General features: G+C 45.9%; 1 protein-coding gene across 4 annotated transcripts in view; it reads right to left on the bottom strand.

The window, feature by feature from the left end:
• LOC143430413 (neural cell adhesion molecule 2) overlaps positions 1–26,698 on the bottom strand; it is a 275,084-nt gene that overhangs the window by 37,079 nt on the left and 211,307 nt on the right. For all 4 annotated transcript variants that reach the window (XM_076906696.1, XM_076906695.1, XM_076906697.1 and 1 more), the window contains exons 2-6: positions 20,265–20,397; positions 9,384–9,592; positions 5,507–5,623; positions 1,231–1,434; positions 276–427 (exon numbers count right to left, since the gene is read on the bottom strand). In XM_076906696.1, the coding sequence (XP_076762811.1) occupies positions 276–427; positions 1,231–1,434; positions 5,507–5,623; positions 9,384–9,592; positions 20,265–20,397 (815 nt within the window). The remainder of the gene's footprint in view (positions 1–275; positions 428–1,230; positions 1,435–5,506; positions 5,624–9,383; positions 9,593–20,264; positions 20,398–26,698) is intronic.

Genomic DNA, 26,698 nt, shown 5'->3' with positions numbered 1-26,698 from the left:
TCAACCAATCTACCCCTCGTTCACAATTGACTCGATTGATCAAGCAATCTCTTTAATTCGATTATATAATTACGCGCGGTTCTTCGTTCGGTAAACAATCACGCTGAGTCTCTCCACTCGCCTCCTGTCCTCTCGTTCTGTTTATTTGTCGTTCGAACGTAATTAATCAAGCTAGACCCAGACAATCAACCATGGTGATACAACGATAAAAAAAGATCTTTCGCTATTTTTACACTTGCTAAATATATTACCTGCAAGCTTTTGGTGTGCCTTACCGTTTGCTCAGCATTCGTCAGCATCGTGCTTCCTTTCGACCACGTGATCGTTGGGATTGGTCTCGCCCCAACCACCTCGCAGCCGATCTGATACGTCGTTCCACGACTGAACGGACGGTTCTCACCTTGCATGCGTACCCACAGCGGCTTCACTGAAACGCGAACACCGTCCATTAAGTTCTCTGCTCGAAAGAATCTATCGTCGCGAACGGGACCTCGTCGCGTTTACGGATCGACGCGGTATTTGCATAAATCATTCCGCGGCTGGCTCTGGTTCTGGCTCGAATCGATTAATGGAACCGCGTCCCAAAAGTTTCGAAACGTTCAACAGGATTTGAACGGCTCCGTTGTTCAATTATTTGTTAACCATTTGGCCCTTGATAGGGCAGCCGGATCGAGGCTGGGTTTTATCAAGGGCTGTTCAAATATGCTTTTTTCAATTATAGAAGTATTTCGGTGGTGGGACAGGGTCGCGTAATAGCTCTCGTTGGCAGCGCGCCTCTATTTATTCTGTTAGAGCAACACAGCGTAACGCGAGGGCTTCTGTAGCGTTTCTCTTTTTTCCCCCCGTTTCAAATTCGTGCCAACGCGTATTCAACGTTTTTAATAAGAGGAACGGGGCACACGTAAAATTATGTGGGACGAATAACATTTTTTTAAACAGAATGCACATACGTTAATATTATAATGTGGATGGAGGTTTACGCTTTCACGACAATTTACGTATACCAGCAGCCATTAAAAATGTTTTGCAAGTATTACTTTTCATCGACATCGTACGATGCGACCCATTACGCGATACGTTATTCAGACGACGACGAACACTGGTTTTTGCTACTACTCTGAACAATTCGAACGTGCCACTTGCTCGAACGGTCGAAGAGACGTCGCGATTTAAAAAGTTTCGCATCGCACCAACGTGTTAATCGAACGATACGATTATGAATGCACTTACGGTTCATGTTGAGAGTGACAGAGCTGGATATTGGCGCGATCATATTGTTGTTCGAGGCCTGGCAGGTCAGCACCGCGTTCAGATGCTCGCGGGTCAACTTTTCCAGTCGCAGCACGTTCCGCACCCTCTTGGTGCCGACGGTTTCGTAGGTGTCGTCGAGCAGAGCGTTCTCCTGCCACCACGTCACCCGCGGTTGCGGTCGACCTGTTCGAAAACGGGACAGAAAATGAACGTCGACGGCCCCTGGTGTCGATCTGCGCCACGCCTCGCTCGATACACCCTCCTCTCTCTCTCTCTCTCTCGACTCGCGAAAGAGAAAAAAAAAGAAGGATTCAATAAAACCCCCGATATATCTTTCACTTTTTATCTCCTTTCCAACGTTTTTCTACGGTTCTCCATTTTTTTTTTCCAGGGACCCGCTTTGTTACGTTCCACGCTCGCAGCTGCGGCTCGAATCGAATTAAGTTTTGTGGGGCGTGCGTGTTCAGGAGAGATTAGAGTTATTTAGAGTATCGCGGAGTTATGAGGGGAGAAATTTGTGGACAGAAGAGAGAAGGTTCTCGCTGAGAAGTATTTTCCAAGGTAACTATATCATCCTCCAAGTTCTTCTCTCTAAGAGAATTTTGAATCGTACGAAACGCTCGACTTTCGTGGTTGCTCTTTATTAACCCTTTGCCGCATTGATGCGACCTCGTTCTCGAACCACGTACGATTACGAGGGTGTACAGAGAATGAATGTACGCGTGCGGTTCTTACGTGAGAATAAACGTTGACTCGTGATTTTACGTACCCTCTTCGTGCGAGTAGGGATTGAGAGTTTTTCGTTGCCACGGAGATTTCTAGGGCAATAAAACCGCGTAGCAGAATGCTCGTCCGCGGAGACAGAACGTTAAACGGTAATAACACGGTGGAAACTGTTAGCGGGGAAAATATTTCGTGGCACGCGACGAGCAATAACGTTCCACGGCGGAAAGAGGGCGAGACATTTCAGATTATGGCTGGCGCAAGCCCTACGGCCGCAATTCCCTATAAATAAATACGCCCTCGCAAATAATAAACGCGCGGGAATTCCTTGGAGAGCCGCGAGACGCGGTTTGCGGCGCGCCTTAACGTCGCCGACGTGTAAACGCGCCCTGGAAGGTATAATGGTGCCGTACAAGGCGCGCCTTTTGATGCATAACGCGGAATGCTTCGAGTGGATCGCGAGATATTTTGAATACTTCCTGCGACGGGAAGCAATTAGCTACGATTTATGTGGGCAGGTTTGGTTGAGGGTCCTCTCGAGAAAGCTCAGGCTGTCTGCTCGAAATATCCTTCGAAAACAAATTTATAACCCGTAAGAATTGATTTTTGTATATTTTCGGGAAACCTACGTGTCGCGAGATAGAATAATGTTCGAAATACGTAACAAATAATTTATTTTAACAAGAATGAGTAACACATCAAAGTATCGTCGCTATAACTAACTCTTGAGGGCTACTTTGCCTCACATTATGTGTTTTTGCTCCCCCATTTTGGTGTCAAAAAGGAGGCGACACGTTCGCGGAAAACGTCCTTAGCCCTCGAAGACGAAGAGAAAGTTTGGAGTCAAGCATATGTTTAATTTCTCCAGTCTCTTCGCTTCGAGGGTCAAGTCTTCTCTTCTACCCTGCGTCAGGGGGTGCAAAAGCGACTACGGTGGTCGCCACAAATTCCATCATCGCGAATAAATGAAATTGTAAATGTAAAGTAACGCAAAGTCGATGCGATAAGTCCGCGTGTTTCGATGGAAAATGTAGAACGATGTGATCGTTTCAGTAACGATTTTTGCAAGCATTGTGTAAAGGTAAAGTTCACGGCTCGAGGCAAGTTAATTTCGCTGTAAAAGATAGTTGGAAGCGCGACGCAACGATTTCCATGTACGAAGACATAACGCGTCCCATCCCCGTAGCAACGCTTTGAGTAGCACAACTTCGCGTATAGTCAGACAACTTGGAGTAGTTAGACACAAGTTTATACCCCGACTTCTGTCCGTTCCGATATTTCCCGTTCTAGTTCTTCGCAGAAATGCAGATCGCGCATTAATACAAATGGCGACTGCTACTGCTGCTTAATTTGAACGTCACAACTGAACGATCGGAATTTAGGGTATTAACATGGAACTCGAATCACGCTCTGTTGTTAAATAGAATCTTCGACGTTCCTCGAGACGTGCACGCGCCATTTAAGACCGCGTTTCGAGCGCACGAACGCATTGAAATATTCTTCTTCGTTTACCTTCCACAGTTTCATGCGAAATGTTTCCTCCCGCATTCATCTTTGAAGTATCGTATTACTTCACTGTAGGCAGGTAAAATTCTCAGTTCCCGTGCGCGAGGTACAGAAGTAAAAATGTAACTTAAGACCCCGTAACTTTGTACGCAATTTTAGACGAGAAACAGCGGGAAAACTTGAAAAAGAAAAGCGCTCGCAGGAGAACAGTCGTCTGAGGTAAATAAAAGTGTTTCGAAGAATTATATCGAAATTATGTACGTCGTAATGGTAACACAGGTCGCAATCAACTGCAAACAGTGCCATAATTCCATCGTATGCAGCTAAATGGCACACTTTATCAAGCGCGGCCATTAAGAAAGGTCGCAAGACAACGGGTTAATAAATCGTTTTACTAGCTGAGCCTACGCTTCTTACCTTCGCTACATTTTTCACCGTTGGGTATAAATTTTTCTTTTTTTTTTTTCCTCCCCTTTTCTCGCCAGCGCGCTACCTTACAATCTCTACTTTCCTCAACGTTCTCCAACTTTCTTGTTCCTCTTCCCGCGTCTGTTTATAGATCTTTATAAAAGGGTACGCGTGCTGCCTCCGCGAAGGTTGGGTGCGCAAATGGAGAAGACGCGGCAAGATAAACGTGCGCGGGAGCGACCGTGTACAGGGTGATTCAACTATAATTTGGCGACTTCGAACGATTTACAATACGATATGTTATTTAAAAATAATTCGACTCACTCTTAATTCTCTTACATTTATATAAAATATAAATGTCTGTAACGCATCGCGAAACATTCTAGGAAGTCTTTCATCAATATTTGTCCGTGCAATTGATTTGATATCTTATGGAACGACGTGACGAGTCACGCGATTTGTCGCGCTTTTAATAAATACGAAATCAGATCTACACGAGGAACGAGAAAATAATAATAATTAACGTAGCAGAAGTCTGATACGGAATCGTGGAAATTTGATTGTAGATTTTTCTTGGAACACAAAACGGAACTCATGAATATTTTAGTTCCCAGGATAGGTGAATCATCCTGTATACGCAGTAGAGGGTATATTCGCGTGGAAAGCAACGAGTGGAACGCGATATACTGCCGCGTGCTTCATCTTCTTTAGCAGTATGCAGGCACTATTAAATTTTCATTTTAATCATAGTTGCCGGCTGTTCTGTTGATGGGAATTTTCTCGCGCGCGAGCCGTCCCGCGTTACATCGCGATTAAGCGTCGATCGCGTTGCGTGTAGATTTATAAACGGGCCGCGATTAAAAACATCGACGTTATCGTTAATATCGTAACAGAGCGCGCATAAAAGAATTACGAATCTCGCCACGAGTGGTACGCGCGCCTATAAAAAAAAAAAAGTTGTGCCTCCAATTTGCATGGAAAGAGGGAGGACAAATGAAATTGCAAGAATTACAACGGGACGCGAGGCACGAGACTGGCGAGCCTGCAATTGTTGAAGTATTTTCGCCGAACGCGACGAGAGAACACGATACATTCCGCACGTCGGGATTATGAAGAGCGTGGAACCGAGCAAAGGAACGAAACGAGCATTTCTTTCCAGGAAACAACGAACACGAGACCGTAAAGCAGAGTAAAAACAGTCCACAAGCCGAGACGCCACGGTCCAGTAGAAACAGACGCACCACCCCGCGCCCTCGCCACCGACCAGGTTAATCAATTTAAAGCACGACCTCTCGCCAGTTTCACTTTTAGAAAAACGCTCTCTTTTTGCCATGTAAATTCGCACGAATACGATATTACCGTCCTAAAACGCGTGGCTAATAAATTCACCGCAAACAGAATTAGCCGGAAAGTAGGGAAAAATTTGCTTCCTCATGTGCGAGCCACTCGCGCAACAGGATTACCTCTCATTTTTCTCCAGCAATTACGAAGAAGAAAAAAACGGAGGAAGAAGATAATAAAAAGCCACGAAATTATTAGTAACCTCGTTCATGCATAAAACGAAGACGAACGAGGGGAAATAGATAGAAAAAGGGGTAGGAGAAAGCGAAGCACTTACCACCAGCAGCGACGCAGGTAATATTCAGCGAGGCACCCTCGCTGTACGGACCCAGCACGTAATAGGGAATGTGAGACCTTCCGCTTTCGTCCAATATGCTAAGCTGCTCCGGCGGTACTGTAATAATTCCACGCGATAAGTTCGTCCACCTTTCGTCGGTTCTTCTTAGAAATTTTTTTTCCTGCGACCCCCATCGCGCCCCTTCGTCGTCGTTCTGACGTCGCGTCGCGACCGTTCGCCACGAGGCAACGACAAAACGAACGAAACGGGACCCCCTTGCGTTCGCGGAGCGAATCAATTTGCAAAGGCGATGAATTCGCTCGCGGTGCAGAGGCGTGTGTCATCCAGCGGACACTCAGACGCTGTCTGAGCCTGGCTGGCATTCTTATCTGCCGCCCCATAACCGCCCTGTGGCGCGCTTAAGACCGTCGCGTGATATGCAAATTGTTTTTCAGCCCAGACGCCGGGAATTGAAGGAGCGCGCGGGTTGGCAAGCGCGTTTTTCTTCGTCAGACCAAGCTTTATCAATTTCGCCCGCGCTACCGGGGTGAAATTTCGAACGGATCGGCTGTAATACGCTAGAGGGTGCATTGAATTATCGAAATTTATAGGGCGCTCGTCGATGGCAATTTTTGTTTTCTATATACAGATTTTTTTTTAATAAAACACAATTCAGAGATACATCGAAATATTTTACTTTGTACAAAGTGTGAAGTGTGTTCGAAAAATTTTCTATATGTTCGATGTATTAATTGGAAGCTATAAAACGAGCTTTAATTTCCTCGACAGCGGCACAAGGATTAATTTGTTGGTGTATCTCAAAGTGGATTTTCAAACAACTTTCCATCGAAAAAGCTAATTCTAATTGCCACGACTCTCCCGGTTATTTTACGCAGTTTAATCCCAACGCGATTTTCACGGGTTAATTAAAACAAACTTTTTTTCTGCGCTTTTTAAATATGCATTGTGCCCCCTCGGAAGGAGGTATCTGTAAAATAATTAATCCTGTTAAATTTTAACGAAAGACAAACACAGGTGATGAGCAATTATATCGCGAAATGTACGTATGATAATAACGGAAATAGGAGGGGGGGAGGGTGGTGGAGGAATTTTTCCGTTTTGTTAATATTTGAGGACGGCGAAGGATTTGGGGGGGAAACGCGCGAATGATTGAAACGTTTGCCTGGATTATGTAAATTCGAGCCGAATAGTTTGGTTTAGGCGGCGGTGGATTTAAGTACGTTTTGGGATTTCGTTGATAGGAACGGAGCTAGGCATGAATCAATTATATCCGTTGATTTAGTTTGTTGCCCGAACAGCTGGCTTCAATTCACTCTGCTATGATTTTCGCTTAACTTTTGCTTGGCTGATCGTTCGAAAAACAATGTCGCCGCGTGCAAATTTACGTACATAATTTCGATGGTCCTCTGAAAACCGCGGAACAATGGCGCTCGCGAGGAGGGCCGAAACAACGGAATTCCAACTGTTCGAAAACAATTCGTTCGTATCGAGGAAACAATTGCGACAAATTTAAGTGAACGTTCGAAATACACCTGCCGCGTCTACGATCGATTGTATTTATCCAGGTGGAAGGAAAATAAATTGTGAAGCGAGGAGAAAGGAGTGAGAAAGCAAAGGAAAGTGAGTTCCTCTCAAGTTTCTTTAGGGCGAATTAATTAAGGGGAAACTGGAAGTTCGCGAGCCTCTTTTAAGCGACAACAAGACCCCTCTCGCGGGTTGGTACCTGCTCGTCGATATTGTGGAGATCGATGCCGTGATTCCAAGGACGCGAACACCACCAGACTGCTGATCTAATTTCGCGTCTACCCCGACTATCGACGACTTTCAGATAAAACTCCTCTTAATCGTCGCTCGCTGAACCGTAGATCCGGGTCAAGAAGACCGGATCCACTCTCTGTTTGTTCGAGCTAATCGCGGAAAACGGTCTGGCTCGATCAACCCCGTGGAGATCAAACGAGAGCGCGAGGGAGAAAGGAGATACTCTAGCGAATCTGTGCAAATTTTATAACCCCAATAACTCCATTAGCCAGGTAATTTCTAAATAAACCTACAAGAGTCGAAGATCGATACGTGGGGCCTCGTCTCGTGACAAGATCGAACGAATCATTCTTGCAAAATGGCCCCCTCTTATTCTCGTCAGGTGAATTAACCTCGCAAGACGAATTCGCTCGATTTCGAGGGAAAGAAATTCGCGAGAATGAAACGAGACGACGGTGTTCGCGTGTTTCGAAACGGGAGGAACGCGCTGGCGGAATTTATCGTACGAAAAGGAAAGATCGATAAGTAAAATATTTTTCAGTTCCGGAAGGAAATAAACTCGTAGTTTACGTATCGTTTTGTTTGCGCAGCGGGGAGCGTGTAATTGTGGAAATGAAGAAAAAGAGAGAGGGCGGAAGGTGCGCGGCAAGAGAGAAATGGTGGATCGTAAGTAAGAAGAAAAGTTAGGGATTTATCAGGAGCCAGAGGTGCGAGCCGGGTGTACTGACAGCGTTACGAATGACTCTACTTCGTTTTTTACTCTATTTTTATGTTTGTATAAACCTTCTGACCCCTTCGCATGTTCGCGTACTCGTATTAAACGGGTAAATAGCGGCGGGCGGGGAGGTAAGGCGGAATGAAAGATGTGTATCGAGCAAGGGAACAGAGAGAATTCACGGGGGATGTGGTAAAATGAAAGCAAATATAGGTAAGATAGAGATATGAAATTGTTATATCAAAAAGAAAATGAGAACCGTAAGAAAATACGATAAGTATACAGAGACGAGAATAGAGAACCGGGCTCTCCTCTGAGCGATGCACGTTCTTTCTTGCTTGAGCCTTGAGCTCTCGCACGACCCACCTTTTAGTTTAATCGAAACTGCTGAAAATTAACGAACCGTTTCGAAACGATAAATTCCTGTCTCTCCAGTTGAAATTCTGACGATTCGAGGTCCAGTAATTTGGCTGATTTAAAGAAAATACCCGGGGTAATAAGAAAGAGGAAACGGCGGGAGTATAAGGGTGTAAATATTAAGAAGTTTCCTACGTACATTACGGATATTAGAACGAAGGAGGAAGAAGGAATAACGAGTGACAGGATGAGGAATGAAGATGGATAAAGAAACGAACGAGAGCGGGCGAAAGAAGGAAACGTAATAAACAAGTAAGCAAAGACAAAGGTAAAGATATTGCATTACCGTGTCAAGAGGAAGTAATGGATGCAAGTGACTCAAAGCAGCGGAAACGGAAGGACGAGAAGATTAATGGAGAATGAAATAGACAGACACAAGGGACCGATGAAATACGTATCTGGTCGAGGAAAAACGGTTCGAATGAGTTCGTTAAAAAAAAAAGAGAAATATATACGCGAGAAAGGGTGAATTACAGAATAATACAGAGAGAATTGTATAATAAGTAGTTACCGCTGAAGGAAATGAAAATTTAATTAAAACATGACCGTCTGATAAAACAATCTTTCGAAGCAATTAATATTATAACTTGAAGATCAATTTGAAATGTAATAAAAATTCTGAGCAGCATAAATAAATTAAAGTCTTTATAATTACTCTATCAACGGCACACTTATATTCTAATTTATCAAAATTAATACAATCGTTCCTGGTATCAGTCGAATTGACATGTTTCTACGTGCAATTACCATTGACGTAAATTTTCGAAGGTAGAAGAGCTTTAACCAAACCATCGAGACGCTACGAAATCGTTTCAAAAAATCTGGAACGACAATTTTCGCGACTTCCATCCGTTAAATGATCCGCGGAAAGAACAGGAAGTAATCTCGAGCGTGGGTGATTGGGGGATGAAGATGAAGAAAGGGATGGAACGCAACGACGGAGATTCTGATCTGTTGAACACTTACTGATCACCGTGAGATTGACTTTGCTGTTCCTGGTCGGGGACTGCTTGAAATCGACCCTGCATCTGTAAACGGCGGCGTCGCTCTCACGGACGTTCTCGAGGGTGAGTTTCGCGGGATGATCCGAGTATCTGAAGAAGGCACGTTTGTCGAGGCTGTTATCCTGCCAGTGTTTTCCTTGTTCCAGGCTGCTTCGCCCCCTCGTGTCGAAACTGTAAATAGTCGAACGGTCGTGTATGGTGAGCGACAGCGAAAATGGCTCGCGGTGGTTAGGGGCGAATTTCGGGGGGTGGCTCCGTCGAAACCTGATACTCGAGTCGCGAAATTCGACGGTTTCCCGGGCACTAGTTTCGGAAACAAATAGCGTTGCAATTTGCCCACGACTAAACGCAAGCACTGACTTTTTTTTTCGCCAAAGTCGTGCTTCGAGTGGAATTTTGTCGAATTCACGTGATGAAGTTGAAAAGCGAGTCAAGCGGGTGAAGCGAATTTTCTTGCACGATTCTTCCATCTTCCATCGTGCGTATCAACGATTAAAGTGAAAGGTGGTTATTGGTGTACGCGTGAAATTTTGAATGCGATATCGCACTCGTTCCCAATTTTATTCATTCCCAATCGCCGTGTTATTCGTAATTTATGTTTCGAAGGGAATATATCTCGATTTATTATTCTCACCGTGATGTTTATGAATTTTACAAATATTTTCCAGTAATCTCCGTTGCGAAGTGGACGCGTCTGTCACGCTGAATGAAGCTTTTGTAATTTTCGTTAATGATCATTACAATCAGAATACGAGTTTCGAGCGTTCGGTGGGCGAGAATTCAGGGCGCGGAAAATGAATTTCAGATGGTGCTCACAGAAAACATTAACACCCCTCGATCACTCGATTAAGCGGCAGAAACAATTACCTCGATCAGTTTACGATATCATTTCGCTTAAACTACCTCCATTAACACGTCTGCGTGACCAATCAAACAATTCTATATTACTTATTATCCTCGATAACAAAGGATACATCTTTAAGGGTTGAAAGGAACAGCTAGAAATAAAAGAACGATCTTTCTCGACCAGTGCGATACCTTTTATATTTTTTAATACACGGCGCGTTCGCAATTAGCGACACGCGTTTATCGGCGGTAATAAACGAGGCAACAAGGTACTCGCGATCGAAAATTGTTATGTTCACCGCGGCGGCGTCGACAGAAAAAACACGAACAGAGGCAGCTATTGAAAACACGGTGGGCCAAGTGTGCGAAATTACGCGCGATAACACTCGAACCGCGGCGAGGGGGCTGCGATGTTTCGATTACATCGAGTTATTCCGTATATTTCTCGGGGCATTTACCGCGGCAGCCGCGAGAACAGAGACGCGCGCGCCGCGCTATTTCCACCGGGCACGCGCCGCGATCCTGTCAATAAAACCGTTCGTACCCCCGGCTTTATGCCCGTTCGCCAACTTTATTAGTCCGCGTGTAAACATTTCGAACGTTCCGGGTTTAATATCGCGCCCGCGGGAAAGAAACGCGGCGGTTGGGGGCGGAAAAAAAACTCGTTCGCGTCGTTGCGCAACGTTCCAGCAGCCTTCTTCTTTTGAAGAAACGTGCAGAAGCGACCGCGACGATGTTTTTCGTCGAGCCTGCGTAGATATGCGCGCAAGCGACTCGTTCCTGTGCCAGGCGATTTCGTAAAATTTACCTCCCCCGTTTTTAATATCGACCACCCCACTGGTAGGCAGGATTAAACTTTTTCTAATTACGTCGAACCACTTTTCGCGTTATTTCGCCGTTGCCTTTTAATTCCAGGCTGTTCCGTGGCGCACGTTTTCAGCTACTATTTTTGTTATTCAAATCACTCGTACGAGATACTAATCTTCATAGACGCATTTTATTATGGCTGCAGTTCGAACCGACGAGAACTCTTCGAACGACCCTACTGGTATTAACGTTCGAGGGCCTCCCGTGTAATTTAGCTGACGTTTTTATCGCTCGACTGTCGCCATATCATTTTGAAACGCGTAATAATGTCATTAACGGGCGCATATTTATCACGCGCAACGCGTTCATTACATCACGGGTCATTAGCGCGGGGGCGCAATGAATAAGTGAAAAATCATGCAGAGTTATGACGAAACGGAACGTGTTTAATAGTCACGGAAAAAAACTACGCTCGCGGGGGTTACGATAAAATGTCGCAATTGAAATTCTTGCGGCTGATTACCCTTTTGTTCGTGGGGCCCACTCCTCGTCTAATCTGCAGCAGTGGTGCGCGTCAGCGGTGCACGAGTCAGGCGATCGCGATTAATCATGAATTTATTTTCGAGAGATTAATCGAGCGATTAATCCGCGGGAACGTCGACCGACGAAAATTGCCAACACCAGCCCTAGGAAAGAAACGAATGACTGGCGTATCAAATGGAAGCTTAAGTAACGCGTCGGGGCTAATGCTAAAGCAATGTGTACACTGAGGGATACTATCACTTTGGACGATGGATTGAATAATTCATTTCAGGCACATAAATCAATCCGCGACAATACCCATTGGACACATCGTACATGATGAGTCACGTCCGATCCGGATGAAATGTAATTTCTCCCTCATCGTAGACAGACAGAAGAACGCAACGGCGGAGAAACGACGGGGCAACGACGTAACGAGCTTTTTTTTTACGCCCTCGCTCACGTCATTACACGCGATTACAAGTGTGGAGAACAAATCAGACTTCCCTGACGAATCATTCGCTATTACTTCAAACATTTGTGGAGGCCTCACGACATTCGCCACTAGAAGGATATCATCGCTTACAGTTTCTCGAAAGTTCACATTTTCCTTCCTCGTTTCGATATGTACAACTTCTGACTCGAAGATTCGTGTCTAAGGCAGGGCCTGCTAGGTAGTCGCACTGATGAGTCTGTAGTGGATAGCAGCAAGGCGCAATAGAAAATCAGCTGCCACCAAAAACACCACCACCCTTCTCGAAGAAGGCGGTGGCTTAAGAGTCGAAAAATGGGAATGATTGGTATTTAGAAAAAACATTGAAGAACCAAACGAAAGGCGCGAAAAATATATCGCTCGGATGAGGTAGAGGGACGATGCACTGAACAGCAATCTCCTTGGAGAATCCCTCGACACCACACCAAATGAAAGCTCTGAAGAAGGACTTCTTAAGTTTGCACCCTGTCACGAATATCCTGAACAGGCAGAAATAAGGTCCTAGTCTTAGGAAACCTTCAAGTTCAAAAGCAGGCTCAGGACGAAACGTTCTTCCCTCTCTTTTCCTTCCTCCTCCCCTCTTTCATGCGCAGCAAAACCACGAAGCAACGCGTCTCGCATTAAAGAACACGAAGCTAAGAAGAAAATGAAAAACAGCTGCTCAAGATTTTCCAGACGTGAATTCGAAAGTTCTGCGAGAATCGCGCAAACAGACCCATCATCATCCTCCAGCCACGGAGAGGTATCCTTGCAGACTTGCCAGAGAGCGGAGAAAAAAAGAAAAGGGTGCAGCGAGGAAACGGCGGAGGAAAGTTTCATATTGCCAGCGCTAAACTCCGGCGAAACGATCAATCGGGAAATACGTCTGGACGCGGGACGGTTATCAAAGAAAAGCACAAAGTCATGCGAGATTCCTCAGCCACTTTACCATCTAATATCTGGCTTTTACGCGACTCTACTTTTATTACCCGGGTCGTAGCAATACCGAGCGAAGGTATCCGGTAACTGAATTTATGGAGTATCGACGGACGCGTGAGAGCTTCTTAAAGAGATCAAAGCACCGGGCACCCACCCCTTTCCACCCCTTTCTCGCTCGTCCTCCGCTCGCGCCACTCCTTCGACCGGTTATTTACATTTTCTCCGGTGTTTCCGTTCCTTTTCCATCTCGCCGCCGGTTTTCGCGTCCCTTCCGACGACGCGATCGAATTTCGAGGAAGGATAACGGTCGAAGGGAAACTCTCTCGCTTCTTGCTGTCTCCTCTTATGAGAGATCGGTGAACGGGCACTCGATTAACGTTCCAGCATCTGCAGCAGAAGCTTTGATATTCGAATTGATCGCGGGTCAGGCTGGTGTCAGGGGTTATTTGTCTCGTCGGTATCGATATTTGCAGACGCTTCGAGGTCGTCCATTTTCATTGGACAGTTTCAAGTGTGGATCGATTGCTGCCGTTTCATTTAAATAGTTCAGCGTATCCTTTAATATCGAAGTGTATCCGTGGTTCCTGCGTGTTTGCCGTGGCTCTCGATTTTTATCGGACAGTTCGATGGTACGGATAGATCGTATATCGACGCGGAAGCTGAGGAATGGGGTTGTTCGTCTTTTAGATATCGATCGAGTGCGTTACATTTTATGTTATCTAATATTATTTTCACGCGACCGCGAGAAACGTATCGCCATGGCAATAAAATACGCGACGTGAGAAAATGTATATCGCACTAGAATAACGCAGCGTCCACATAAATTAGCGCGCCGTTTTCTCCGTCGAAAAAAGGACGAAGCTAAAAAACAGAAGGGGGTAACGCGACAGAACGTCCCATTTTCGTCACTAAATTCTCTTAACGTTTTTATCACGGACAATCTTGACCACCGCGTGGACAAACATTTACGGAACAGAGGAGCAAGAAATATTCACCGTTTCAGCGCATTAAACACCGTGTCGCCCCCAACTATTTCTAAACTCGCGGCACTCTCGACGCGAACTCTCGCCACTAAATAATTAACAGCAACGTTTTTCTTATCTAACACGCACGCGTGTCCTGCGAGGATTCCCTCTGCGCGTCTCGCGATCAGCGCGTTTCGTCAGCGTTGTTGCGTCGCGTCGTTTATCAAGTCCAACGCGGTTATCGCTGAAGGCCCTTTTTCACCCCCAAACATTTGCAAACCAGCCGCGAACGCACATACGTGCGTCCTTTGTGTCTAGTTCAAAGATTCTGCTTTTCTGCGGCTAACAGTTCGTTCGCGTCTCGCAATGTTTGCTGGTGGCGATCCTCGACAAGAACGTAGACACTCGCTTGTTCGTTTGTCAGTTTAAGTTTCCAGTTCGTATATTAGATCTCTATTTCGAATTATTCTAATTAATAATGTAATTCAAACAGTTACACGTTTGTCATATTTTCGTAGAACTTTTAACTCGTTCTGTGATACTCCTATCCTTGTAGAATTTTAATCTTCGCGCTGTATTTTTATCCGTAACGATACAAACGAAGATATACATTTTAATTAGCTGAGTATTGCCTACGATAATAACCGAAGATAAAGAAAAATCTATTCAATTACACAGTTTCTATCCAATACTTTTCACCCCCGTAACTGTGAACCCGATAACGGTTACCTAAAATTCGGAATCGTAAACGTTCGGTTGGTCGCCTTTTAAATTCTCTCTACAAAAATTACTTGAAATCGAGCTGGCTAGTTAACGCGTGGCTGTTAAATTAAGGAAACGACAATAATGGGACGCACGTGTTCAGCGGTGGTGGGCGCGCGAGTCCTTTCAGGACGCGCCATTTCCGTTCGTTTGGTACGCGCGCGCCGCGTAATTAACCGTGAACCTTAACGCGTAAAACAGCGGAATAACTGGTTCGCGTGGTGAAAACGGCGCGAGAGCACTGGCTCGCACGGCACACACTGGCTGGGTTTAATAAAAATCGAGTTTGCCTAGTTGGTTAATGTCACGTGCCTTTGCTAATTCCGCGGCCTTCGCGTGTGAACGGGTTAACTTCGTTACCAGCGCTAATTCGATAGAATTAATAACATCCACTGTTGATCCTGAATCGCGCTTAATTACCAAGCGACTCGCCTCAAATTTCGTCCAACTTTTCTCAAGGAGTTCTCACACGATCGAGACATTTCGTTAGATCGTTGGACCAGTGAACGATGAATCGAACGAAGCGATCCACCCGTGAGCGATCTCCATTGTTCGACGTGTATAAAACGACGGCAATCTTGGGCTGCGGAAATCCGCCATTACCGTGCCCGCAACCCTCGAACTTCACTCGCAAACTGTCCCTGGTTGATGTTTTCAACGCGAAGTTTATCCCGCTCGGTTCAATTAAGTTCGTTTCTCACCCAGAAATTCCTCTCCAGCACGAAATTAACAATTAGCGAACGCTAGTTACCTGCTTCCTTTGACGCTCGTAAACTCTCCGCGGAATCCGCGCGTACAAGTCGCATCGGAATTACTAAACAAACCTGACTTGGATTGTCTCGCGTCTCCGCGCGACGCGTTATCGAGAAAAAAGTTTGCAAGCGGTTAAGATCTCGACGAACATTCGAAACGCGACTGTAACAAGATCTATCGCGAGGCAAAAATTCGTCGCGTGCAGTTAACCGCCATCAAAGCTGGTTTATTAAATTATACCGGGTCCGCGCATCAAACGCGGAGTTAACAACCGAAGAGAGACAGATTTTCAAAGCCAGTCCCCAGGTAAAGAGAAAACGATTTAATTGCCTGGAATAATTTAACTGTACACACCCGTCGGTGCATTAGAAAAGTGTCGACGAGGAAAAAAGAAAAAAAGAGCTCGCGAAATGTTTTTTTCACAGGACCAGCTAGCATGGCCGCCACCGTGTCGCGCGTGATTCGAGCCGATTTTTTTACACGAGCGCTCGTTCCGCGTTAATAACGCCGCGAGCACCGAGGCGGTTCAGCGAGATATCAATTTTAACCTGGAGCACGTTCATACATTTTAAAAGCTCGCAAGGAGCTTCGACGAGAGGGAGAGAGGAGGCGAGCGCGATTTTGAGAACGGGACCTGCACTGGTAGACGCGACCAATGGCGGTAGCGCACGCGAGGCAAAGATGGGCAAGCGATCCTGGTGCAACTATAGCCGGAAAGATGGGATTTCTGCTTCTCCTCGTTTCTATGCATAAACTGCGATCGGTTCGTGTTATCGTCTTTTCAGAACGGGAATCAGCGGACGAGAGAGAGTGGGCGCGTGTATCGTGAGATTGAATTTGTATTCTCGATACAGTGGTAGACTTTTATTCCATTTGACGAGACGATGCTCGTAATAACGTGTACAGTGGTGAACCCTGTTTCACTCTCGATTTTCCATGGGATGAAAATTTCGTTGACGCATCGAGCACATTTTTGCGATCGATACGAAGCGTTGCGCGGCTCGATTTCGAGATCGTCGCGATTAAAATCAGATTGAACCTCGCAGGACCCGCGGGACTGTCGCATAGAATTTTCGATAAATTTTAGAAGTCCCGAAATCGAGCAAATTTCCCACGAGTTGCATAAGTTCGCGAAGATTGATGATTTTACATAACGCGGAATAATTTTATAATCCTCGAACGACGCTGCGTAAAATCGCGCGGCCATTGTTATACCGTAATTCCGTGATTCTATTGCCTCGCAGTTCGGCAAATCGCATAATAGAATTCTATTACAGCAATTGAGCAAACTGGCGGACGTTATAGCTGCGCATCATCGTAAAATATCCAGCAGACTCTCAACGATTCAATCCCCGCCGCTGCTCTGCTCCCGCCATTTTGTTTCGCGCGCTCGCGTCTTCTCGCGGCAGTCGAAAGAACGCAACGTCCCATTAACGACAATTTATCGCGTCGGCCCACGAAACAAAATCCCAACGCTATTCTCCATATTCCGCGATACATTGTCCGTGCTATACAGCTGAATCATATTGTACCGCGCATTGTGCAAAGCGTGCACGGTTACGTCACGCGTGTCCACGCGTTGGTTTATTGTTACTAATAAATCTGCTCATTTGTCAAGCGCGCTGTCGCGAGTACCTCGAGCTCGGCTTGTCGACGAGGATCCTCTCTGTACACCCCTCTGCCACTCATCGCCAAACAAACGTCCGTTTCGATAGTTCTTCGCGAACCAACGTTACGTATTTTTACGTCCCCTTATTTACCTTGCCACGTTATTACAACGAAACCAATTCGATCGCGGGACCGCTCGAAACGCACGAAAATATCGCCGATACCGTACCGCGCAAACATTTACCGATCGTTGGCGATTAAAAATCGCCCTCGAACCGTGTGTCGAAAACAGAATCACTATTCGGCTCACGACCGTCGATACCTCGCAATTTTCGGTTTTAAATGCTCGCCAGAAGAGGCGATTAATTGTTTTCGTTCCAGGTGTACTGTTTCATTAGGACATCGAAATGGATTTTGCGAAATCGCCTCGCGTGAGATACAACAAATGGTTGCTGATGTTCTGTAAAACGTCTCTGCGACAGGGTTGACGAGGAACACCAGTAACTAAAAACCAGCCGGTGGAATTAGAAAAGAAGATGAGCGAAAAAATGAGAGGAAAAGGAAGCAGGTCGTGTCTGAGAGATGAGAAAAAATAAAATCTGGATTGTGAAATCGATACAGCACGGGTGGATGGCGCGAACTCCGAGTCCAGCTCGATTATCCCTGGCCAGCGACTGAACAGGTGTTCTGGAAGTAACTCCTCTCGCGTAAAAGGCCTCGAGCGAGATGAGGTTTGCGGCCGACCAGCGCCTCGGGGTTGGATCTCTGAACCGGTCCTGGGAGGACGTTTATGCACCCGTCCCGATCGTACCAGCTCGTCAAGGCCCGCGGTACCGTGCGAACTGCTTTCCTTCGTTCCACTTTCGAACCGAGATTTTCCAGATCGCCCATACGACTCTACGCCTCGACCACGAACGGCTCCAACACTCGAGCGTTTTTTATGTTAATGGCCAGATCGCTGGCGGAGGTAGAGACCGGTTCGAGGAGATGTTTCGCGTGTATCGCTTGCCTTCATTTCATTAAGTCTGAACGAAGGTGACGCGTGATGGCTTCTGTATTTTTTCCAGCAATCATGAACGCGTGTACGTCGCTTGACTAGTCTCGTAGAGTAATGGCGTCGCGTCGATGGTAATTATGTTGTTAAAGTATAATTACGATAATAGTTGGATCGATTGAAATGATAGCTGCGTGAAGTGAATGGTTTTAGAGCGAGTGGTAGGTACTGGTGTTCTTTTATTTTTATCTTGGGAATTTTAGATAAATTAGATTGCAAGGAGCTTTTTGAATTGCTTGTTCGAGATTGGATTTCGAATTTTACGATTTCGAGGGGAAAATCGCGCGTGGGAAAGAAACGAGAGGTGATTTGCAGAGGATTAATTTGAGAATATAAACGACACCGTGAAAGGAATTGGAACGCTTTGATTGTCAGATGCATTTCCCGATACTAATTGTCCGAGCGCAGGCGGAACGCGTAAATTGACTTTTAATCTCTGGCGTGCAATGATATTTGAAACAAATGCCGCGCGTACCCAGCTGCGTCCCGAGCGTTGCAAACAAACCTATTTTTGTCATTCTTAACGCGATAAAGGGTGCCATTGCAGAGAGGGTGGTGTCGTGTGTTTCACATTAAAATGCGGAACGGCGACGGTGAAATTCGCTTTTCGCGCGCGTTTTGATATCAACGGGTTTGACAAACTGTAATTATCCTTTGCCAAGAAATAACCGTCGACGATACAATTTTTCGTAGTCCCGCGTCTCCTCTTTTCATCTTCCTTTTTCCTCCACCAAGTTCTCATCGCTAACTATGGATTTTATAACGACGCGGCTCGGATCCGCGCGATAATAATGTTGCCGTAGAAACTTTAATTAAACGTAGCCAGGAGTTTATGCCACGATTTTAAAATTGTAACGACACCAGTGGATCGATGAAAAATCTAGCACCATCCCCGTTTTCATTTAAACCACACTCTACAATATCTTTTAACATTTTATACATACACAATACATAATTCTCCTCGCTTTTCCTCAGTCTCAAATATCAACCCTCTCGTTGCGCCCCACAAAAATCTAGGTCATCGTTGAACGCCAGCGAACCTTCCCTCCCGCCAGATTCGCCAAATTTATATAATCAACCGATCCGCGTGAAATTATGAAAAAAAAACTGAAAAGGGCGGGCGCGAGATTGTGAAGGAAATCCATGAAATCCGCGGGACTTAATTTAAATCTCCGTTAAAGCGGAACGAGAGGCGGCGTGACGGCAATAAAGCGGGGCGAGCGCGACAGTACAAACAGCAAATAAATACAGGAGATTGGCAACGTTTCAGAGGTAAAATCCTCTCGGGAGGGAGGAAACGAATTTATGGAAATAACGGCTCGCGAGGGCGAATTTCGCGACGCGTCGTACCCGAGAGCGCGGATCTCGATGGCGCAGGGGCGGTTGGCGAACGTAAACGGGATCAAACGAGGGTGGAACGCGAGGCGGTCTCGCCTCATTATGCGTGCCGGGTGCGAAATTATCGGCTAGGCTAAATTCGTGCGGCTTAGCAATTTCTACCGCACGCCTTAACTAGGCGAAATATTTGTTCGCGGTAAATAATCCTCGTTGTTCATCCGGTTCCTGAAGCGGTTAAATCGAGTCGCGTAATCGTCGCAGAAGTATCAGAAACGTTCCGTCGAGTTTAAGACGAAATCTCGAACGGCTGGTTACCGACCAGACGACAAACGAGCCGGAATTAATAACGCGAGCAGTCTCTAATTAAGATCTCCTTGCGGATACGCATCCGCTTCGAAACATCGCGCGGATTGTTTGAGGACCGAACAGGCGCGCTGACTATTTAATTCTGAAAATTGTTTACCCCCGAAGTAATTATTCGCGGAACAATTAAACGGTTAGATTATTTCGTTCGTTGCCTTTGAAAGCGGCGCGCGATATTACCTGCGTCCATTATTCAGTCGCGCAGCCTGTAATATTAATAGCCGATTGAACGCGAAATTGTATTATTATTTGATGAAGCGACGGGTATAACGAATGTACACGCGTACGGATTAACGCGATGCTTTGTAATCGTGCACGCGCGTCCGCCTCGACGCTATCTTTCCAGTCCTCGACGAGGATCTCGATCGCGCGATGGAAACGAGAGCAAGTGCCACAGTAAGGGGTGAAATTTACCTGTATATCGGCGTGTCTGCCTCCTCCTTGTACCAAATAACTAGGTGTAGCTTATCCCCGGGGACAGGCGGTTCCACGTCGCATGGTAACTGAGCAATTCCACCTGCCACTGCCTCCGCATCCATCATTGTCACTGTAATAACAAAGACGGGCCTAGAGTCGGGGTACATCATACGACGAGAGCAGAGCGTGACTGGGGTTTAACATTAAATGATTCTCCTGGCTACACGGCTCGACGAGCCCTTTCCAAAATTATCGACAGCTTTTTATTTCGTTGAAAAGTAGCCTTTACTTTCTCACTCATTTTTTTTCATTTTCGATTAGAAACTCGACGATTATTAGACAACAAATATTCGAGTGTTTGTTACGTTAATATGTACAATATTAGAAGTAAACAGAGACGTTAAAAGCTGACATATCTTCGAACGTTAACAAATCGATCCTCGAAGCGTCCTTCAGCAAACGATATCAAACGAAGTCCTTCCAATTACACGAAATCAAATATTAATTCTCGTTATTTATCGAATCGATCCACGATGCGAACGGTTAGCAGCGAGCTTGGTCAGAGGCGAAAATAGAAACGTCCAAATGGGAGAAAAAAGAGGGGGGGAAGTAATTAGAGGCATTAATCGAACGTAATTGCGGGAATTAACCGAGCCGCTGTAAATGCTGTCGGTCTCTTTATGCCACGCGTGGGGAATGCATAATTTTACGTTGATAATTGAACCACGGACAAACAGAGGCCAAGTGTAACGCTAAACCGACCGCGATACTCCGTCAATGACAATTAGACTGTCCATATTTCCAGCCGACGTCCTGGACGGTACCAGCGTCCATTGCGTCCCGCCAGGAAGTCGTGAAGCCGTTTACAGCCCAACCGAGAAGCAACGAGAACAATTTCGCAGCCAGCAGTCGGTTCGAGGATCAAATTTCCACGCGCGTCGAATTGAAAACTCATCGATCTTGTTCGAACGCTACAGCGTCGATCTTAAAAGTGTTCCCGCGCGCGCCACGCGAAAAGTTCGCCATCGAGGTAACGTTGAAACGAATTTTGGCATCTCGAACGACGTACTTCGCGCACGACGCGTCGCGTATTTTTTTAGAAAGTGTATCGTTTGGATAGAAATGGCGGTTGAAAGTTTCAGCGCGCGAGAAACGTCGAAGCGGATAAATTTTCGGTCACCCTCCGCTTCATTGCAAGACAGCGCGGATCAGGTGGCAGAACAGGCAACAATTTGCAATGATTTGACGCGGCTGCGGTCTGGTCAACGCTTTTCCAATTTTTTTTTTGTTTTCTCGCTGCAGAAAAACTACGAAGCGTATTCAAAACGCGATAACAAACCCGGTATCACGGATCCGGCGCTGAATATTGAAACGTGTCAGTGGTACGTCGAACACCACGAAATTGACTATTTATGAGAACAAAAAGTGAGGCTGGGGGTGGGGGGGATTTTGTTTCACGGCTCTCTCGTCGGAAATTGCGTTTGCCATTGTTATCATCGACGTCGAAATTCCTATACGGACTTTACTGTCATCGTAAGACGCGTGGTGAAGGTTTCATTGTTACCCGACACGATGTCCAACGATGTATCAATATTTATTGTCAGCTTTGTCACTCTTTCAGATATACCATTTCTATATACATATTCTATCGCACCTTTTTTACAATAAAATATATAATTTAATCACAATACAAACAGAAGAGGCAACCGTTAAAGCACTGTCGCGATTGTGAAAAAAGAACATCAAATTAATTTACAATTTATCATTCAATGTAATATTTAAACGCCTCGAGGATCAATGAATAGGTCGTTGAACAAATAAAAAAATCCTCTGGAGCACTAAAAAATAATTCTTAAAACGACAACCCTACGGACACAGATTTTGAAACAACCTGTACAAAATTGCATCCGAGAAGAAGCGAGTGTAACGCGTTCAAGAATACTCGAGCGGTGATCAGACAACCCATCGCGGTCCCGTAAAAGATTCAATCACCTCTGCGACACGGCAGTTATTAACTGACCAGGGGTTGGTTACGTGTCGACGCTTGGGAAGCGCGGAAGACGATCTCCGCTCGATCGCACTTTGTTACCCCCGTTTCACCGTCGTCCGTTCCAGATTTCTGCGATCGACAGTCACGCGGACGTATCGCGTGCCACGGCGAGTATCCCTCGATCGATCTCTCCCGTATTAATAACTTAATCGAGCCACTAGCGGGAGAGGCAGACGCGTGCACGGGCAAACGCAACCCCTGACGGGGGGTGGCCGCGCGTCGGTTTGGCCGTTTTAACGCTCGCGAGCCACGCGAACAAATAGCCGGCGCATTAAAACGCGTTTGCATATTCATAAGAGAAGGAATGCACTTAAGCGAGTTAACGACTCAACGAGCGGCTGAATATTCTTGACAGCCACGCGATGCGCCGCCTGGACCCGGCCGCATTTTAATTAACGTTGCGAGCCGTTGTTGACAGTCGGCTATTCGTTCTGCGCGAAAATTATCGATCCCAACCGGCTGCTACACGAATCCCCCCTCGTCGATGCGCGTAATGAATAATAATATAGATTAATTAAATAATCCCGGCAAATCTAATTTGCCTGATGAAGTATAACGAGCATTAACGTACGACGAGATGATTTAATAAATCTCATTAATAACGGAGGTCGATGAACTCGAAGGAGGCTGTTTCTGGGGGGCTACTCTTCGAGTCTACCATCGATGCTCATAAAAATCGCACGAATAGAACACAACTGAGAAACGTCTATTAAAAACGTCACGTGTCTCTCAGAGTTACTGACTTGCTATCATTGCACACGCGAGGGTGGCGATAAAATTCACAGTTTCTCTCAAGAACGAAGCCTCTCAAGCACAATTTTCTTGTCCCTCTCATTCTCTTTATCTCAGCTTCTATTCTTACGAGCGATCTTTGTCATTTGATAATGCACGTCCCTCCGCAGCCATATATCCTCGCGCGCATAAATAAAAGAATAAATCTCCGCATTGACGGACTACTTTCAGAGAAACGAAGTCGTTACTCGTTGTTGAATGTATTCATAAATTCCTCGTCCGTTGTTCGAAATAAAATTCGTCGGTTCCCCTCGTCGCGAGGGTGGTCGCGACGGTCGATGGAGCGCGATAATTCCAGCGAGTACGTTCGCCGAGTCGTTCGCGAGAGGATTTGTCGTTGACGGGCCGAAACAGAGGAGCGATTAATCGCGGCTGCATTAATTATTGCGTTTCGAGGGGCACGTCCAGGGGGACGGGCGCCGTGGAATATTGAAAATGGCACCTAGACTCGCGCGAGCCATTTAACATCTCGTCGATGAAAACCGGCGCCGTTGCGGTGGCTGGCACCGATTTTTGGGGTGGTTCGCGACGACAAATGTTTTCGCGGGGCTCGTCTCGCGAGCGAGATCGAACGGATCCGCGGGGCGGAACGTTTTACGCGTCGCGGTGATTTTAATTTACCCGTCGTTGGCCCAGTGAAAAATCGCTCTCGCCTCTCTCTGTATTACGCTCTCGCGCCTGGAACAATGGGAACAATGCTTGATTGTTGCGGTATAAAGGGAGAAAGAAGAAAGAGAGAGGGGGAGAGAGAGAGAGATTTTTCTGAATCGCGATGCACGGCTCTTTCTATCGCGCCTCTCCGCGAGAGTTAAGTAATGGTTCGAGAGGGCTGACGAGGGGTTGGCTCGAGAGCCTGCTAAGTACTTGATTGATAATTGGTAACTGTATCGTTAAAATGCCACAGAGGCTGATCTCAGAGAGATTTTACTGATCACGCGACGAATCATTCTTGGTGGACGATTTATGTATTCGATCGGTTCGACGAAATTAAAAGCGAAATAAATAGCGGGAATTATCATCTAAAGTGATCCATCTAATTTGAATTTTCACTGTTCTGTTTGCTTTCAATTTCGCTGAATCAACCGTATTGTTCAAGCAAAGTGTGTCTCCACTTTAACAGCGCGCTGTCAATTTTCTTGTCCGCGGTTTCCGGTTAAGTCTCAGGCTATCAGGTGAAATTGTCTCGGGACAGACTCGTTCGCAGCGTTCGTTCATCTCGAAAATGATTGCACGACGATTTAATAGACGGAATCCTCGTCTTCTTACTGTGAAAAGGTATCGCTATCGATTCTCCGCTGGAACGCTTAAACCAGAACCACCAGTAGTAAAACAGAGCACAATTAAACTCCGACTAAATATTTAAAAGCTTCGTTAAAAAGCTCTCAGGCCTGAGAATAATTCAAAATTCTATGGAACGTTATTAAATATCCTACGACTGTTCCGTGAGAACGAACCATCCGCGTGAATCATTGACACGCGTGTCGAAATAATCCGAGTGAATGATCCCTGTCTTGCGACGAATATACGATTCATGCTATAATAATTAAGCCGTATATCCTTATTCAAGTACTCGTTATAATTCACTGAACGAAATATCTGGCTAGCAAATTCCTAATTTCGCAAATCCTGCAAAAACTTTAAGCGACACGTGGCAACAATAAATTCGTAAATCAACAGGATGTCGCCTCGTCATAAATTTCAAAATTAAATCTTTGTAGTGACCCTTCAAATTGCATATACCATATATGTGGTCGTTTTATTGTTTTATTGTCTGCTCCCTTCACCATTTGCCATTGACATACAACCCTTAATCCCACTCTTCGCGCCTTCCTGTCTCCTCTCAGTTCCCAAAAAGAAGCAAATTTACAGATTTTCTGCCAATAACGTCTCATCTAATTGCCACACCCTTGACCACTCTCTCACACGAATTCACTATAAAACATTCTGACTTCATCGCTCAGGAGCTTAGAAATTCAGATTCAGACACATCAGAAATCGTGTCAATTCCAATTGTATCTTCCTATTACTGTAACACGTATTAGGGCGCACGTTGCAAGGGTGACAAAAAGGTTCGCGACGAAGATTTGCGGCCTTCGTTGACTTAACAATCGAAAATAAGCCTGATCGTAACGCGTGCTCGAACAGTTTCTTTCTCGCGACGAGCCACGACGCGAAATGATCGCTGAGTGATCGTCAGCTGGCCAATACGCGGTCGATTCTAAACGACGACTCAATTACGTCGAAATAAATGATTAATCGACCGTCTACGGTGGGGCTGATTAACAAAACGAAGATTCAGATGCGGTTAGACGCGCGAGTATTATTTTTAATTCTCGCGCAATCTTCGCGGAGTTTCGCCGCGGAACCGCGCGGATCGGCTCATTAATCAAGCTCGCAGGAGATTACTCGCGGGGGTGTGGGTAGTTCGCAAAGTAAAATTGAACGATGGTTAATACGGTTTCCGAGCGGAGAGGCCCTAACGATCCCTCTCTCGAAACGCGGTTCGATCTCGCTCGACGTCCGGACGGAAACAAGAAACAGGACCCGGTTGCTAAGTTAGTTTTAAAGACTTCGAATTTCACGTTGTGATTGATGTCTCGGAATTTGTCTGCGACGAGCGCGAAAAGTGGCGCGCGAAAATTAGCCAACGAAACGCTCTCTTTCTTTCTCAAAATCGTTTAAATTAACGCACACGTTGTACACGCGTAATTATCGAATTGGACATTTTTAATTAGAAACAAAAATCGTCGATTATCGTCTGATACTGAACTTTAGCGTCGCTGGTATTCCAGATACGTTCGTTTTGTAATCTTTAGCGATGCATGCTGGCACAATAGCGATCGTGTTCCGTATTGGGATTCCAGCGAGGGCAGCGTGTTCCATCCACTTGCAATTCCTCCGGGGTTTTACGCGACTCGCGTCACCGGGAATCGATAACCGGAAAATTCAATCCTTTCGCGATGATTTTAGCGCACGGCCCGGGGCCCAGGGCGCAATTAAAACGACGTAGATTGATTAAACATTAATTGTCGACGGGGGGTAATCGCGTTCGTTAATGCAGTAATGTCGCGCGAAGGGGGGCGGGGATAGTATCGATTAAATAGCCGACCGGTATGAAAATCGATTACATTGTTAGCCTGCACGAGTGCCTGCTAATGAGTGGTTTTCTCCAATTGTCGACGATTTCCCGCTGAATATTGTCGCGCGCATACGTTTCGATCGCGCACGTTTCGTTGCGCTTCGACCCTCCGATCGGCAAATAATCGCGCTGCATCGAACGCGACGATCGCTTTCACCCGCTCCTGCGATTCCTATCAAATCATCGCGCAACGCAAACGAAACGAGAAACGGGTCCTTAAAGCGAACAAAGCTTCGAACTCGTGCCTCTCGATATCCGTCGAGGATCGACGCACGACTCTTTTCGTGTTTTTCTGTTTTTTTTCTGTTTTTTTTTTTTTCGCTTTAACGCGACTGAATTTTAACGTGGTTTCAAGGACGTCGAAATTAATAAAATCGACGTCGTTCAGAGGACAAGCTACACAACCGGGATATTGTTGCCAGAAGGGAGATATTGTTTCAAATGGAACTT

Source organism: Xylocopa sonorina, chromosome 13 (genome assembly GCF_050948175.1).
Source record: "Xylocopa sonorina isolate GNS202 chromosome 13, iyXylSono1_principal, whole genome shotgun sequence".
NCBI lineage: Eukaryota > Metazoa > Arthropoda > Insecta > Hymenoptera > Apidae > Xylocopa > Xylocopa sonorina.
The sequence above is the reverse complement of the archived record's forward strand: the minus strand, read 5'-3'. Positions and strand labels throughout refer to the sequence as shown.